Consider the following 16,920-nt stretch of genomic DNA (forward strand, 5'->3'; position numbering starts at 1 on the left):
AAATGCCGTCCTTTTGCCTAGGTGAGAAGATTTGTCGCCTCCACAAACCGTTTACTCCTGATACAAATTTCTGCTTATGAGCTTCACAAAAAATGAGAACCTGGTCGGATGGGTCTGGGACAGCCCCGGTCGAGGCTCTCTTGGCTTAATTACTTCATGCCTTGTCACAATCTTTCTATGCACATGGGTTGTCATACATCCACGAGTTTATCAGCGTGTATCTTACGCTAGATTACACAAAATCGCTCTTTTCTTCAAAGCAGTCATTGCTCCGGAGTTCATCGCCGTGGAGGGACTCCAGGAATGGGCCCAGTGTCGAAGAATGGAAAGAGAATGTGCCAATTCTTCGGGAGGGCAATTCAACATCATCCATGCGTTCTATGTCAGTATGCTTGCCCTGAGATACCGAACGTTGAAGGGCGATCGTGTCATATGGCCAAACCAATATACATGGCTACTTCAGCAGCGTCTCATCCAGTGGGACAATCATTCAAGCTGGGGTTTATCACTGGAAGACATCTGCGATAAGAACAAATCAGACAACGCTGCAAAACTAATGGCCTTGATACAAGTATTCTCGTTCTCTGCACAGTGTATATTGCGCGTGTCGCTCCACCTTCCGCTTTCTCAGCTAGAATCGATGACTCTAGGTTATATTCCATTGTTTATCGCTACATATTTCTTTTGGTGGAATAAACCAAAAGATATCCGATCGCCATCTTTCGTGCAGCTTCCGGATATGAGCCAAGAACAGCTGCAGATTTTTGAATCTATGGCTGTGAGCAATAAGTTCGATAATGAAGAAATGGCCGAGCAGGTCTCATACTGGAATGTGTGTTACCTTACACCCCGCGTTTTCGAAAAAGAAGAAGAGGATAGAGTGATGGAGTTAGCGGGGACGAGTGCTACTGGGTACGATGATGTGGAAGATCAGAGTAAAATTCGAAGGGATATCGTCATAGCACATTGGGATCCCGGTTTATATAGGTCAAAAATCTGGCCATTAATCTGCCTCTTCGGTATTTCCTTTGGCGCTTTTCACCTTACTTCTTGGGACACAGTGTTTCCAACATATTTTGAGCTTTGGCTCTGGCGGGCCTCTGCCTTTGTTTCGGTTGTGTCGATGCTCATTTTTATGCACTTTGAGAAAGTGGTTCTCCGATGGAGTGGCATCTTGACGGTTATCAGTTTGGCATCCCCGCTCTTCTATTTAATCAGTCGCATTCTGATGATAGGAGAGGTTTTTGCTGCGTTGAGAGGAGAGCAACCAGCAATTTATGATACAGGCAAATATTCTAATGATTGGTTTTCCTTTTTGTGAGACTTTTATTAACACCCGCCACCATAAGGAGTATACAGGCGGCGGGGTGGCAGGGTCGACCCCGCCACCCTACCACCCGACGAACTTTTCGTCTTATCGGCCAATAAAAACTCTGTATTTCATTTTTTGTGGGTAATATGATACATCATAATAAGTTTGTCGGGGAGCTAAAAAAAAAAGGTCGTCGGGTAGTGGTAAATAGCCATCTTATGTGGTAATATGCAAGATTTGACTTACGGTGCTTCAACCCTACCACCCCGCCACCTAGCTTCAATTTTCGATAATTTACCAGGAATTTGTAAAATGTTTCTTCCTTCATTCAACAATAAAACAGTCAACTCAATTCAGATTTTGATAATATAGATATAATTATTAAAGGAATTCCTAAGAATAATACTTTGGAACTGGTTTTAGGAACTTATTATCATTTTTTGAAGTTTTCATCTAAAATTATAAAATTTCATAACAATATATCTATATCTGTATATATATCTGTAGACTGTATCTATTTACATCTCAGTCCTTGCAAATCGATTCCTATCTTTTACCATCTTTTACTGATCCTTACCATTATTTACTAGACTGAAGATTTAGGTATTTGCTTTTTTTGTCTATTTATACTTCTCTATATATATCGTTTAATTTCTAAGAATATGATCTCTCATAATTCAATTTATGAACCCACAAATTCCCTTCTATTTGTACAGATTTCTCTTTTTTTTCATTTCTGTTTGCCTTCACTTTCTTAAGAATCTTTATAATTATGGCTTCTGCTATGATTTTATCTTGGAAGAAAAATCGATCAATTCCATTTGATGAACTCTATGATCCTGATCATTTCTTGAATCTTAATGACGAAAGGGAAAGCCTAGAAACCTTCTCTCAATCCCCTACCGACCTACCTACTCTTACTCAGGAGAACCCTCACGGCTTCCAACTTTCCTCTGTTCCAATATCTGGTGGATATAATAAAGTCAGATTCCTACAATACGCCGCATGTCTACCTGAGTACCCTCAGACGCATCCAGACGGATTTGCATATCTTATGCCGATTACTGGTCTAGATCCTTCAGATATGATCAAAGATATGCAGTATGGAGCTGGAGGTCGTGAAAACCAGCATAAGCGCTGGCATAGGGATAAGAAATCACCACTACTTAGGAATGTCACTTGCACCTTTACTAAGAAGTCATGCTCTGGTATCAAATCTTGTCCGAAACTCGCAAATGATTTCACCTCTGAATTTGGTCATTCTGAAGTCACTGCTGATCTTTGGGATCATCTTGAAAATAGAAAAATCGAAGTCAATAACTACTTTCAGACCAAGTTTGGAGATGACCGAGCGAACGCACGTACTTACGCATTTTATCATAAATGCCGTCAACAATGGGATCGAAAATGTGGGAAAACACATAGAGATTATTCCCGAATGATTTTGAAGAGGTTCTCCTCAAGTGCGTTTAAAACAAATCAGTATTATCTTGGGTGTAGTGCATAGAAGCCAGAAGATGAATCTGGTAAGCACTACTTCCATAGGTTTCCGGTTCTCGAAGGCTATGATTTAGTCTATCTCAGAGAACTTGTGGAAGGCCATGCTAGCCGCGATATTACCGTGAACTCTCTCGCGTGCGCAACGATGGTACCAGCAAAATCAAGGACTTCAAAGTGCCAGTACCATGTGGACATGAATCTCCATTATGTCCCATATAATACTATCTTTATCTCAGTGATTCCAAAGGAGACTAAGAACTGCCCATTTATAATCTTGGCATCTTGGGGCACCCATACACATCCACCTCCACCAATAAGCAAGACGCCGTCCAACATCATAAAGGATATGACTCAACTGATTCAAAGGACCGATCATCATTCATTATCATATAGTCGATTCATCCGTAGTTCTGTTGTGACTGAGTTTTTGCAAGCACAAGGTGTTGCATCACTCCCTGAACTTCACCCATCTCTTAGTAATAGAGATCTTATTGCTTCTTGGATTAAGAAGCAAAGAGTGATTTCCTGTCCGCTTAGACAAAACTGGATAGGTATGTTATATATTATTTATCCTATAGTCTAATCTTGATTTAACCAATCCTTACCGATCCTTACCGATCCGTATTATATTTAGTTATTTTATACTAATTACTATTAGGTGCTTTACTTAAGCATTGTAAGCAGCAATCAGGACCTAAGGAAGACCTCTATATTCGCGAGATATATAATGATGGTATAAATCTCCGGATTGTGTGTCTTACCGATGCCCAAGCTCGCTTTTGGACAACCATTGAATACTTTCAGGTCGATATGACTTTTAAAAGAGTTGCAGGGATCTTGAACAAAGTTGTATTCGTCACAAAAGATCCTGACTTAGAGCAAACTGTCTACCTGGCAAGAGTCCTTGTTAGTAGTGACTCAACCGAATCCTACCAATTTCTTTTTCAAAGTCTGTTTAACATACTTAAGACGATTAACGGTAAAAAGATTGATTGGTTCCATATTCATCGGAAAGGCATCATCGCTGTGATGGTTGATATGTGTGGGAAACAATCTAGTAGGTTTGGTCAATATCTGCATTCAGTTGATGGCAGTTACACTTAGCAAGAACATATTCAACATATGTTTATATATTGTAAGGTTCATTACCATCGGAACCTTGCAAGATATCAAAATGAGATTGAGTACCCTATGATGCAACGGCTCAAGAATATAACACCTAGGAGCGCTTGTGAAAGTCTTATTACTACCCTTAAGTCTTCACAGTCGAAACGTGTTCGTGACTAGGTTAAGAAGATTTCTTGTCGTTGGTTAATCTCTGGACTGAATGAGTCAATGACTAAGATGAAAAAAGAGCATTTCCGTGCATTTGTTAAGCACACCAATCTGGTCGAGAGTAGTCATGCTGGTAGCAATCGTGGAGGTATCCAATTGCAACTACTCCCAGCTCTCAAGGAATCGCAAGCTCGAGATACACGCCCACTTGATGATATTGCCCGAAAAAGTCGTTATAGAGTCAATCCAACACAAAGATCTCGGACTTTTGGTAGTCATTTCCACAGAAAGCGCCCTAGATCTTTCCTAGAGACACCAACACCTATCCGGCAGCTCAATTTAGATCATATCGATCTCACTTCATCACCTCCATTATCATCAGCTATATTACAACAACCACCTCTTCATCATGAACCTACAACTGAATTAGCTGGAACATCTCATCAAGATTTACTAGTACAATTCGTGAACAGAATACCACAAATGATGAATGTTCTACAGAAATTGGAGCATACCATCGAACGCAATAATGCTCGTATTGACAAGTTTGAAGAGATGATAGGTGAAGCAGTAAAGGAGAAGGATAGTTAGGATCAATATTTATCAATTAAAGTCAGTCAGAATCAGTCGAAATTAGTCGAAATTAGTCGAAATCAGTAAGAGTTGGTAAGATATGATCAATCACATTTCTTTTTAAGAAAATTTATTTCCTCGCAATTCTGGTTTTATCTGACTTTCCCCCTTAATTATTTCTATCTTTTACCATATCATTGGATTCTCTCATCATGCCATATTCTACGAGATCCAGGACTAACGCCAATCATCCTGATGATGAAGCCCCTCCTATAAAACCGCAGAAACAACCACGACTTCAGACAAGGGGTATATCGAAAACGACTATATCTACCCCAAGACGAACGAAATCAATTAAACCTCCTCTTCAACAAACTAAAGCAACAAGACCTACTATAAAAAAAACTAAAGTAGTAAAGCCTCTTCAAAAACAAACGAAAACAACAAAACCTCCCCCAAAACGAACAAGAATAACAAAACCTCCACCAAAACGAACAAAAACAACAAAAACTCCTCTGAAATCATCACTTCAACCGACCGATGGGACTGAGATATCCCAACAGCTCACTGATCAGGCTGAAGTAATCCAGCAACCAACCAACCAGACTGAAGTACTCCGGCAGCCGACCGACCAGACCAAGGTACCCCAGCAGCTGACCGATCAGGCTAAAGTGATCCAGCAACCAACCGATCAGGATGAAGTGATCCAGCAGCCGACCGATCAGACAAAAGCACTCCAGCAGCCGACCAACCAAACTAAAGCACCCCAAGCTAGATCATGGCCTCTCAAAGAATCACAACCCCGATTTAAACCAATTATTGGTCTCCCAGATCTTGGCCCACCAAGCAATACTATTTCTTTGGTCGCAAAAGAACGTGGTGAAATCTCACAAGAGGAAAGAGTTAGAGGACAAAAGGAATTATATCCAGAATTGATTCAAGAAAACCAGTCAAGAATCAGGTCCTTTAAAGTCTGCAAGTGTCAGGAGCATACACATGATACTCGATATAATATCTGGAATTTTACTGGTCCTATTGTGAGCTCAACTTCCTTTTCTTAATACTATTACTAATTTCTTTAGGCGATTCCAAGTTACGCAACTAATTGCCCATATTGTTGTTACTCACCAGAAGGTATTAACAAAAAGACTGGACAGATAAGAAAATACCAGGCTTCTACAATTCGAAAGCATATTGAAAATATCCATACTATAAGTCATATAATATCTTATTACTTAATTATTTATATTGATTAAGATTAATAAATTTAGGTTGATAAACGGTTTACTAGACTCTACACTGTTTCTAACACTATTTCAAAATCCTATTTTCGGTATATTGAGGGAGATAATAAAGAGGCCTTTGAAAAAGCGAATTACTTCCACCAGATCTCTGAGGAACCTGAATGAAACCTGAAAACTGCTGGAAAATGAAAAAGAGACTTGAAGTTGTTGTTCTTTGTATTTGTTTTTGTATTATCCTAAAAATCCTATTTTCTTTAGGCTCTAATAAAGAAAAGAAATTTTAATCATATGATCTAATGTTTATCTTTGATTCTACCTAGATAGGTCTTTAACCGATTTATTGATCTAAAGATTTTCCTAGAAAATATTCAATTATTCTAGAAATTACTTTTTCGACAATAAGGTCATTTTGAGCTACTTAATCTATGAAGTTTCCCCTAAGTCCTCATTATCTTTTTCGATATTTTTTATTCTCTATCAAGCTTATTATGGCCAACATAATAGTTAACCCAAATGATCCTGACGATATTCCCACAGATACCCCTAGTGGTCATTAGTGGTATAGTAGGATAGATAGGATACCAGGAAGCTTTGTATAAGTATAAGTCTCAATATTGATTCCTGACTATCAAGATAGAATAGTACTAATCTATCTCTTATTTTAGGAACCCTGTTAAAGTTTGTAAATGTCCAGAACATCCAGCACAAAGATGGCCTTGTCAAAACGTAATAATCGAGATTCATGGTTGTGTTCAACGATGTCCTTATTACTCTTATACACCAATAAGTACTAGGTGTGTAGCAGCACCAATCCGAAAACATATTAAAATATCACATATTGTGAGTTAAATTTGATATTACTAATATAACTCAATCTAATATCTATTAGAAACCAAACCATAGAGGTAAATGGAAGGGACTTCATGTCCTAGACGGTCGGAAAACTGCAAGAAGGTGAGAATTGATTATCGAAGCCCTTTACCATCCCTTACCATCCCTTACCACTCCTTACCATCTTTTACCATTACTTACTAATATATATATCAATTTTCTAGAAAAGAACGCAGCCATAAAAAGGTCGAAGATGAAGAAACTGCTGGTGTAGGCCAAGAAAGTGACGAGGAGGAAGAAAATGTCTTACAACTTGCAAAAACGAAAAAACGAAAAAGAAAATCAAGATTCTATAAAGATGACACCGATTCCGACGATGATAGTCCATCTGAATCAGCAAGAGACCGGCGACAGCAAGACAGAAATAAAAGACGGAAGCGACAAGAACGAGAAGATCGACTTCAGAATGCAAAAGAACAAGAAGAAAAAGAACAAAAAGAATTTGAAGAACAAATGGCTAAGATTCAAGCTCAAAAGAAGAAGAGAGAAAAGGAACTAGCTGATGCTAAGAATCCTAAATCTAAGAGCATATCTTCAAGTTCTGTCACGAAGGAAAGAAAAGGTAAAGAGAAAGCTGACATTAAGCTCCCTTCAGAAGCTGAGTATGATAGCTTTGTTCGTTGGTTAGAGTCGCGGACGAAAGATGGTAAAAGTTCTAGGGGGATTTGGGATTTTCTGAAGCGACCTGAACTTCATATACCAGAACTTGAAGATAGACTTAATGAGTTGATAGATGAAGCATCTATTAGAGTGGATATGGAAGAGGATAGGAAAAGAGAAGCTAAGAAGAAAGAAAGAGAGAAGGCGATTGCTCGTGCACAAGCAGAACTTGAAAAAACGGATAAAGAAGGGGCGAAGAAAATAGCTGCTGAAGAGGTAAAGAAAAAGGCTGCTGAAAAGGCTGCTAAAGAAGCTGCTGAAATTATTGAGGATGATGAGGATGATCTAGGATCCGAGGAAGCAGGAGAATGATAAATAGTAGTGTAATGGTGCTTAGTGATTAGTGCTTAGTGCTTAATATTTTAATTTTAAGGTTTTTGATATCAAGTGATTTAAGAAAAGACTATTTAAGATGTTTATTTTTATACAGATATCCTTAAAATTAAGATTTATAAAGATATTACATTTAATTTGGAAAGATAATCGTTGATATGTTTCAAGAAATCATAAAATCTAGTAAATAATGGTAAGGATCAGTAAAAGATGGTAAAAGATAGGAATCGATTTGCAAGGACTGAGATGTAAATAGATACAGTCTACAGATATATATACAGATATAGATATATTGTTATGAAATTTTATAATTTTAGATGAAAACTTCAAAAAATGATAATAAGTTCCTAAAACCAGTTCCAAAGTATTATTCTTAGGAATTCCTTTAATAATTATATCTATATTATCAAAATCTGAATTGAGTTGACTGTTTTATTGTTGAATGAAGGAAGAAACATTTTACAAATTCCTGGTAAATTATCGAAAATTGAAGCTAGGTGGCGGGGTGGTAGGGTTGAAGCACCGTAAGTCAAATCTTGCATATTACCACATAAGATGGCTATTTACCACTACCCGACGACCTTTTTTTTTTAGCTCCCCGACAAACTTATTATGATGTATCATATTACCCACAAAAAATGAAATACAGAGTTTTTATTGGCCGATAAGACGAAAAGTTCGTCGGGTGGTAGGGTGGCGGGGTCGACCCTGCCACCCCGCCGCCTGTATACTCCACGATAAGCTAGTTCATCTATGTTATCACTTCCAAGATTCGAAGATCAAAATTGAAATATGTAGTTTTTTGTGCGGCTTTCATATTGTGGGGCATTCAAGGTAAACCCAAGTCGACATATCACATCACATGGACCTTGTCCAATGAAGTATTTAGATTAACCGCTGGCCACGTATTCACCTCTTGTCTTAGCAATGATCCTAGCACAAAGAACGACAGCTATTTTTGGCCGTTGAGTAATTTAGTAATTTTCTAATGCCATGAAAGTCTCCAAAGAAAAAAAAGTTGAAAAACGTACAGTTTATTGTACAGTTTATTATAGACATCGGGTGGAGGCGGTAGGATCAAAAAAGTACCAACACCTGGACTGAAAGGGTTAGCCTAGGCACCACAGGCTTAGTGTGCTTCACGCCATCAGCTTCCAAAATTGACGTCTTAACATACCTTTCCGAGGTGTGTTTTTTCGTGCGCTACTCTTCGCCTAGTCAGTCATGACATCCAGTCAGATGGCGGGCACTTTCTTCAAATATGCTGCCATCGCAGTGGGAGCTGTGGTCGGGCTATACGCTCTCTTATTAGGACTGCTCAGCACGTCGACTTTCCAGACCCACGTCGTGTACCTGCATGCAATTCAGATGACATGGTTTAAGGACCTTAACACTCCCGAGATATTTGGCTTTTTAAGAAACCAGGTCACCCCCTTCTCTATCAAAACTCCAGATGGGGAACGACTCTACGCTTGGCACGTTCTCCCCATAGAACTATACCGTAAACATGAAAAGGCTCTTCTTGAGGAACCTTCCGGGTTTGCCTCTGATATCAAGTCTCGAGTTGGATTCCAATTACTGCAGAATGATCCCGAGGCGAGGCTGGTCATCCATATGCATGGTGCTGGTGGAACTGTCGCTTCGGGATACAGAGTCCCCAACTACCGTGCACTATCTGCTGGCAGTCCTGGCAAAATACACGTTTTAACGTTTGACTACCGAGGATTTGGAAAAAGTACTGGGTCACCATCTGAGACTGGACTTATCACTGATGCCCTCGCTGTGGTCGACTGGGCAATGCGTGTCGTTGGGATTCCCCAATCTCGAATTCTCATTTTTGGTCAATCAATGGGCACAGCTGTCAGCATTGCCGTTTGTAAGCATCTTGCTGTCCAAAGTCCTCCCGTTGTCTTTGCAGGTACCGTGCTCGTTGCGCCATTTGTTGATGTTGCAACACTAGTGACCACTTATCGCTTGGCGGGGACTGTTCCGATTATCTCACCACTGAGCAGATTCCCGTCGATATTTAAATATCTCCAGAGACTTATTCGGGATAAATGGTCGAGCAAAGACTCAATTGCTCAGTACGTTCGCGCCAACGAGTTGAATGACAAGAAATACCGACTGGCGATAATCCATGCCGAAGATGACTATGATATTCCATGGCATCACTCTCGGCTACTATTCTGGCATGCCGTTAGTGCCTCGACGACTGCGGGAATCAGTTATGATGATTTCGAACTCGAGAGGCTGGAATCGATGGCAGACTTTGGGGCTGCGGGTTCCCTGATGGAATGGAAAACGAATAATGGGGTCCTCCGAGAAGAGATCTTAAAAACTGGATTACACGATGTGGTCATGGGGTATCCTGTAATCACCATGGCTGTAATGCGATTTTTTGAAGCAGCTGATGCGTCGCTTTTATATTCTTGACTTCGATCTATTAAACTCCCAAGAATTTGAGATTGAACTCAACGAGGGACTACTTCTCGGTTAAAATTTTCCTGGCAAAGCCGCTTTCTGCTTTTAGGTCTATCACAAAGTAGAGTAAGAAAAATACCCCTTACTAGCTTTAATGATCGCGGAACAACTAGGCCGAGACCCAGGAGGAAGTCAAAGAATGTTTTCGCCGTTCAGCTTTATCCACTGCTGTTCAATGGAGATCCCCGGATTCACATTTTTCGAACTAGTCGTATGATTTTCAGATCCATATTGAAAATCAAGGGGGCTCTGATTAGTGATTAGATATGATCCATCGTCGTAGAATTCAACGCGACAGACTGGTCCATTGGCTTCGAGGGTCTACTGCAGCTCGCCTGTCGCCGTATCCTAAAGGCATACGGTGCTGTTATTGGAGCCAGATACCAGCCGCGCGCCCTCGGGTGAGAAGGCGACCGACTCATCCAGGCATATTAATGAGGAAAGTAGGTTGGGCACTCGCTATCTTGGTGTGACCACTTGTGATTGAGATCTACCTATACCAAGGGACAAAGGCTTCCAAAGTGGGGTATCGAGGTGTCAAATTAGAGATTCGTACTTCCATGATCAGATATGGGGCTAGGAAGTAAGGACTAATTATAATATTTTTGCATAGCATTAATTCAGAGCGCAAGAATCACTCAAATAAGTAAAAGCAAAACAAAAGAAAACGAAAGCAAAATAAAAACAGAATGCAAGATCTTCTTTCATTTTCCGCAATCATTACGGCCTCCAGGTCATCTATAGTCGTTCACCAGCATCCGTCAGTGATTTCGAGGAAATCTCCCGGCCCAAGAACTAGATCGTGTTCAGCCGGGCCTGCTTGGCGGTCGTATATGGTGAAGAAAGGGACAATAATTGTGGGCCCCACCACAACACCGGTTTCATGAACAATGACCTCGTGGGTCATGGCTGCAGCGGCATTGGTTCCAGGAGGGGGCAGGGACCAATCCCCAAAGCTGAAAGATAACTCGGCGTTTCTGGATTGCGATAAGCAACACCATTCGGACATCGCCACTTGATTTGTGCAGCCACCATCTCGCATCTTGCTGTATACGGAGAAGAGACTCGCTATAGCCGGTCTCGATCACAAAAGTTGGCCAACCATCACGCATTCTCGGGAGACCACGATGAGAAGGGGTACAAAAGCTTGGTCTGGTTGCTTGCCACTGTTGGTTGACGTATAAGAAGTTGTTCCGACCCATCGGCGATTAGAAGGTCGGATGATATCCATCTGAATTAGCTGGGTGTCCATGATTGATTTGGAGCGTTCGGTGGAGACTTCATGGGTATTGCATGGGACAATTTTGATTACTCCAACTGAGCCTTCCCACTCAAAACGAAAATTGGCTCCAAAAAGGTGTCTGTGGGATTCGTCTAGCTGGTGTATGATTCTCGGGTTCAATCCCAGTAAGACCAGAAATTGGTTTGCATCTTCCTGGTCTTCGAGATTTTTAGAGATGTCAACATCTTGAGACACCTGCTTGAGGGTAGAAAATGTTCGGATCACGTAGTTTGAAGGCAGATCATGTAAGAGACTGCAACTCGAGGAGCTGGCAGATGAAAGATTGGCCTGTGCCATTATTGGCTGGGCAGTTTCGTCGGGTTCGTAAAATAGACTAGCTAGAACATGTTGAAGGAGAAAGTAAAACAGAAAAGAAAGAGAAAGAAAAGGGGCTAACAACTAGAACTTACCTAAGGATCTAATGAATGATTTGGGGAAAGAATAAAATACTTTAAGGAAGGAGCATTGTAGTATGTAGATGTAAATATGAACTAAGACAAATTGAGATCCTATGTGTATAAGCTAGACCTGTCTTAGTTTAGCTTGTTATCAGTCTTCTTCCGGGCATACAATATCATTCGTTGAATCAGTACCACCCTTTTATTTCTCAGTTGACAGGGCCACCTGAATCCCTGATCACCTGACCCACCCCTGCCCATGCTTCAGAATCAAGAGTTTTCATGATCATCTTTTCTTCTTTATTTGTAACTGTAATTGGAGAATCGGCTCAATAGACACCAGGCCTCTTGTCCGTTCGCTTTACTCTAAAGCCCTCGGAAAGCTCTCTGAATAGTATCGGCGGACTTACGAGCAGCCCTCTCCCCAAACATCTCGTTTATCACAGCGTCATCTCTTGCGAGGCTCAAAATCCAGATGTTTGGATGCAATATTGGTTTTCTAGTTTTGGTATAACTTCAAGTCAATCAATCAATCATATATCAAAAATTACTGTTGGTAAGCTAATCCAGGGTATTTAAAGTGCTCTGACAACTATTGGAATAGACAGCTCCAACTCAAGTTGAAATAATACCCAGGCATTTTTGAGCCTGGACCATTGACCAGTATAGCCCCTTGAAAAGCAAAAGCTCTCTGTGTGTACCATGTTCTACCACTTGTCCATCTTTGAGAAAAAAAATACAATCTGCATGTTGAATGGTAGACAAACGATGCGCTACCGTAATGACGGTTTTCCCTTGGCTGGTTTTTTTCCAGTGCTTGTTGAATCAGCCGCTCACTCTCACCATCCAGTGCACTGGTAGCCTCGTCTAAAAGCAGTATAGGGGTATTCTGTGCGATAGCGCGTGCGATGGCGATACGCTGCTTTTGTCCCCCAGATACAGCAGTCCCACCTGATCCAACATAAGTTTTTGCTCCATCGGGTAGCGAACTCACCATGTCGGACAGCTGGGCTTGGCTGATCACATTTTCGAGCTCGCTCTGAGACAAGGCGGTCGGTATTCCCAGGTTGATGTTTTCTTCAATTGTGCCTTGATAGAGGACTGGCTCTTGGCTAACCAAGGAAATAAGATTGGTTACTTCTGCTGGAACCAAATCCTGGATTGGAATACCACCAATGCGAGTCTCCCCGGATGTCGCACTGTAGAAATTCTCAAGCAGTTGGATGACTGTGGACTTTCCACACCCCGAAGGTCCTACGATTGCAATAGATTGACCAGCATATATATACTCATGTTGAAGTTCTTGAGAATCATATGATCTGGACGAGTGGCATAGCCGAAGCTGACATCACGGAATTCGATCAAGGGGTTGGTGGCATCCCAGTTACCAGGGAACAACACTTTTTGGGTGGCTTTTGTTTGCGGTACTTGTCTCCTCATATCTGATATAGCACGAGCTGAGTTGATTCCTTTGGAGATATCTGAATAACAATTCGTTAGTACGATCTAAAAGGAGTAATCCAATCACATACCGGAGCTGTGGGCAAAAAATTGGCCCATTGACTGGGAGCCAAAAACAATAGAGATAAATACAATAAAAAACTGGGTAGTGGTATATTCTTGAAAAGACGGGAGGCGACCCCTATACCTGCAAGGCCTAATTAGATGAGTTGTAAATGAAAACAGTGTGAAGAAAACATACCAGAATGCCAGTGCCATGCATAACATATCGATCGCATCACTTAGGGCAAACCACACCATAGTTCGTACTGAATATCGAATTGCTTGTTGACAATGATCATTCAATAGTCTCCCGAACTGAGCTTCCACAACGGGCTCCATGTTAAGCGAAGAGACGGTTCTGATGGCTTGGATACACTCAGCAGCAAAACTAACGCTATCGGTAAACATAGTCTGTGCCACCTTCTCAAGATTATTGTCCATCTTCTCGTGCACTATACCTGCACTGAAGATAAATGGCGACCCACCGAAAATCACAACTAATCCTAGCTTCCAGCCCGTGGCAAGAGCCAGAACTATAACACTTAGAAGCGCAACACCAACTGTCATCAAAACAGCGATATTAATTCCAACAAGAGACTTGATAGCATCTGGGTTTGTGGAAAGCCGAGACAAAAGGCCCCCAGATGAATTCGCGGTGAGGTCGAAGAAACCTATCGGCTGTGAGATGATGCTTTCAAACTAATCGTAGCGATAACGCTGGGAAATGATCTGGATATTCAATTAACGTGAAAATTCTCTCTCGGAATGAAAAATTTCTCACCTCGCCCAACCAGGTCCCAGCCCAACCAATCCCGAGGTATCCAATGCCAACGATGACAGCGAGTGTGAACCACATCAACGCCCAGAAGTTGCCTTGAGAGACTAAGCTCGACCCTGTTAGCTGGAATGTATGGATAACTTCGGCATACAAAAATGCTTGCACAGGAAATAAAGCGCCTGTTTGCGGTTAGCCTCATGACTGGTTTCCCTTTTCCAAAGCTTTATCTTACCACCAATCCCTGCTGTTGGAACGAATATCAGCTGACATACCAAGATCATGTGATCTTGGCATGGCAGCTACTATATCTTCCTTCATCTGAGCATTTTAGAATGACACTTTACTTTTACCTAATATGCATACACCTATTATATACGTACAGAAACGATATCAATAGCTGTCTGCTTCGGTAATAACCTAGTCAACCGGCACTGATCAGTAGACGTATAGATCAGGAAATACGCATCTACGAAGCTCGAGCGCGTTGAACAGTCTTCAAAAGCTGTTTTTCCAGATTCGCTAAGTTCTTGCCATATCTCAGTCGAAGGAGAAGATCGTGACAATTGGAGGCTTGAACGATCGCCGACAATTGCACCATCTTGCTAAGAACCTACTTCATAGAAGCCCGAAGGTCTATGAAGAACGTCCAAAAACACAGAAAAACACCACATTTCCCACATTTTCCCACATTTTTCTTCTATTTCCATCAGTTCTCAAAAATACCCTCATTTCTGCACCCTTTTTACTCCTGCATATCCTGAAATAAAGGCTACTCCTAAAACAACCACCAAAAACCCAATAAGTGATCTATCTCATAGATCACCGTATCATCCCTATATTAAGGAACACACTGCTACAACCACCCCACTCATTCGCTGTATCACTTTCCATACTACCCGGCCGGCTTACCTGCCGTCTATTACACCATTGCTATTTTCCCTACTGTTTACTATCATTATACCATCATCACCTTCATTAAGCTGCCATAAAAACGGATCAACCATGTCTATCCCATTTTCCGCCGCCGATTCAATTCAACCAGTCGATGACGATGACGGTGACTAGGAAATTGATTTATCAATAGCTATAAAACAAGAGATGAATGACTATGTTGAGAAAAACATGATTTTCAACAACCAGATACTGGATTACAACCTCTGGATCCTATACTGCGAGTTATTCGAAAAATGGGAACCTGAGTACTTTAAATAAGTGACCCCATCAAGACGATCAGCATTATAGGCGAACCTACTTCAACACGGAGTATTCGTCCCCCGCCCTGATCGCAAAATGCTAATATACGCCCTTCTATCTATAGTAGCTCAGCAAGAAGAGTTTCACCTATGGATAGATAGCGATATAGAAGACTTCTTTGAAGAATTCTCTCTTCCAATGGTTACTACGAAACTCAGAAAACGCCTTAACCCGACCTACAACGGATTGAAACAACCTTCTTAAGGAAAACCCCCCTCCTAAAGGGACCAGCCAATTGATCCAAAGATCAACTCCTCCGCCCCCAGAAGCAACCAATCCGATCTAGGAAATAACGAATTCTTGCCACAGAGCATCCTAGGCATTCCTAATCAGTTTTCTCCAGAGACTAGTCCGTTTATCTTTGAAACCAAGAAGTTAAAGACTGATTTTACCAAGGAGATCAACTCTATGTCAAAGATTTACACTAAGAAACAGAGATATAGTAGGATAGATAATAGCAGCTTTGATTGGAAGCTTAAAATCTTTTACACCATTTATAAAAAAGTTGGGATAACACTAGACGGATATAACGCAGCACTGCTAACGATGCTTACTAGAATTACTGAAGATCATTACTATAGTAGTGATTTACCTTCGCGAACATTCCAAGAAGCGTGTAACCACCTACGCTAATTCTTTGAAGGTCCCGAATTCTACCGCCAAAACTTGATTAAATGGAACGACATCATACTATAAAGAGTGATAAACGACAACTCTAACAGCCTAAACTCAATCTATCAGAATTTCTAATCCATGCTTAGTGACCTCCTTAGAAAGCGATATGGTCTTCACCCAGAACTTAGGAGCAATATGAACCTTATCAATAAGCTTATTATAGCCTATAGAGGAGTCCTAGCGTGTAGTAACGCACTTTCTGATCTACCAGAAGACCTCGCGGTATTGATTAATAAACTATAGTCATTAATCACCACCTAGGAGAAAGAAAACCCCGAGAGGTAAGCAGCATTCGCCTCAGAAGAAACATTCTACACCAATAGACAATACCATAGAGACGGCAATCAAGGAAGAGGACTCACCAGGAATCAGACCAAAAGAAACCTATAGGGAAAATGCTATGTCTGCCAAAAACCATCATGTCGATCTTGGAGACATACTGAAGAAGAACAAAAGCAATCAAAACAAAATTTCCTTCAAGGATTCAACCAGAATAAGGAGAAAAACGGCGATTTCAACAGGAGATATAGGTAATATATGCTCTATTACGAAGGAAATGATAAAACCGAACAAGTTGAAGCTTTCGAAGCTCTCTTGGCTGACGCTCAAATAATTAGCCTCTAGACCAACGAAACAGACCCTAATAAAGACGAATATGATCCAATCGACAGCTTCTTTACTTCATTTAGCTAAATTAATGCTGAACAGGGTATGGAAATAAGCTTAGAGCTCTCTAATAAAGCATTCTTGCACTAGTTGTC

At 40.9% G+C, this 16,920-nt stretch overlaps 5 protein-coding genes across 5 annotated transcripts; 2 read left to right on the forward strand and 3 right to left on the reverse strand.

Annotated features, from left to right (window-relative positions):
- Positions 1–76: 76 nt before the first annotated feature.
- Positions 77–1,321, forward strand: N7495_007125 (uncharacterized protein; the record flags this gene model as incomplete). Its single annotated transcript, XM_057209776.1, has 1 exon — positions 77–1,321. One exon carries the CDS (start codon positions 77–79, stop codon positions 1,319–1,321), a length of 1,245 nt encoding a protein of 414 aa, XP_057063550.1.
- Positions 1,322–9,012: 7,691 nt separating this feature from the next.
- On the forward strand, positions 9,013–10,221 carry N7495_007126 (alpha/beta hydrolase; the record flags this gene model as incomplete). The annotated part of the gene is made up of 1 exon (XM_057209777.1): positions 9,013–10,221. The coding sequence occupies one exon, from the start codon at positions 9,013–9,015 to the stop codon at positions 10,219–10,221; it is 1,209 nt and encodes a 402-aa protein (XP_057063551.1).
- A 796-nt stretch (positions 10,222–11,017) lies between these two features.
- N7495_007127 (uncharacterized protein) lies at positions 11,018–11,311 on the reverse strand (the record flags this gene model as incomplete). Its single annotated transcript, XM_057209778.1, has 1 exon — positions 11,018–11,311. The coding sequence occupies one exon, from the start codon at positions 11,309–11,311 to the stop codon at positions 11,018–11,020; it is 294 nt and encodes a 97-aa protein (XP_057063552.1).
- A 42-nt stretch (positions 11,312–11,353) lies between these two features.
- On the reverse strand, positions 11,354–11,848 carry N7495_007128 (uncharacterized protein; the record flags this gene model as incomplete). The annotated part of the gene is made up of 1 exon (XM_057209779.1): positions 11,354–11,848. The coding sequence occupies one exon, from the start codon at positions 11,846–11,848 to the stop codon at positions 11,354–11,356; it is 495 nt and encodes a 164-aa protein (XP_057063553.1).
- A 676-nt stretch (positions 11,849–12,524) lies between these two features.
- On the reverse strand, positions 12,525–14,308 carry N7495_007129 (uncharacterized protein; the record flags this gene model as incomplete). Its single annotated transcript, XM_057209780.1, has 6 exons — positions 12,525–12,541; positions 12,787–13,148; positions 13,208–13,430; positions 13,482–13,597; positions 13,652–14,151; positions 14,234–14,308. The coding sequence occupies 6 exons, from the start codon at positions 14,306–14,308 to the stop codon at positions 12,525–12,527; spliced, it is 1,293 nt and encodes a 430-aa protein (XP_057063554.1).
- Positions 14,309–16,920: the final 2,612 nt, after the last annotated feature.

This window comes from Penicillium taxi (genome assembly GCF_028828555.1).
Source record: "Penicillium taxi strain IBT 34144 chromosome Unknown utg000004l_segment0_segment0, whole genome shotgun sequence".
Taxonomy (NCBI): domain Eukaryota; kingdom Fungi; phylum Ascomycota; class Eurotiomycetes; order Eurotiales; family Aspergillaceae; genus Penicillium; species Penicillium taxi.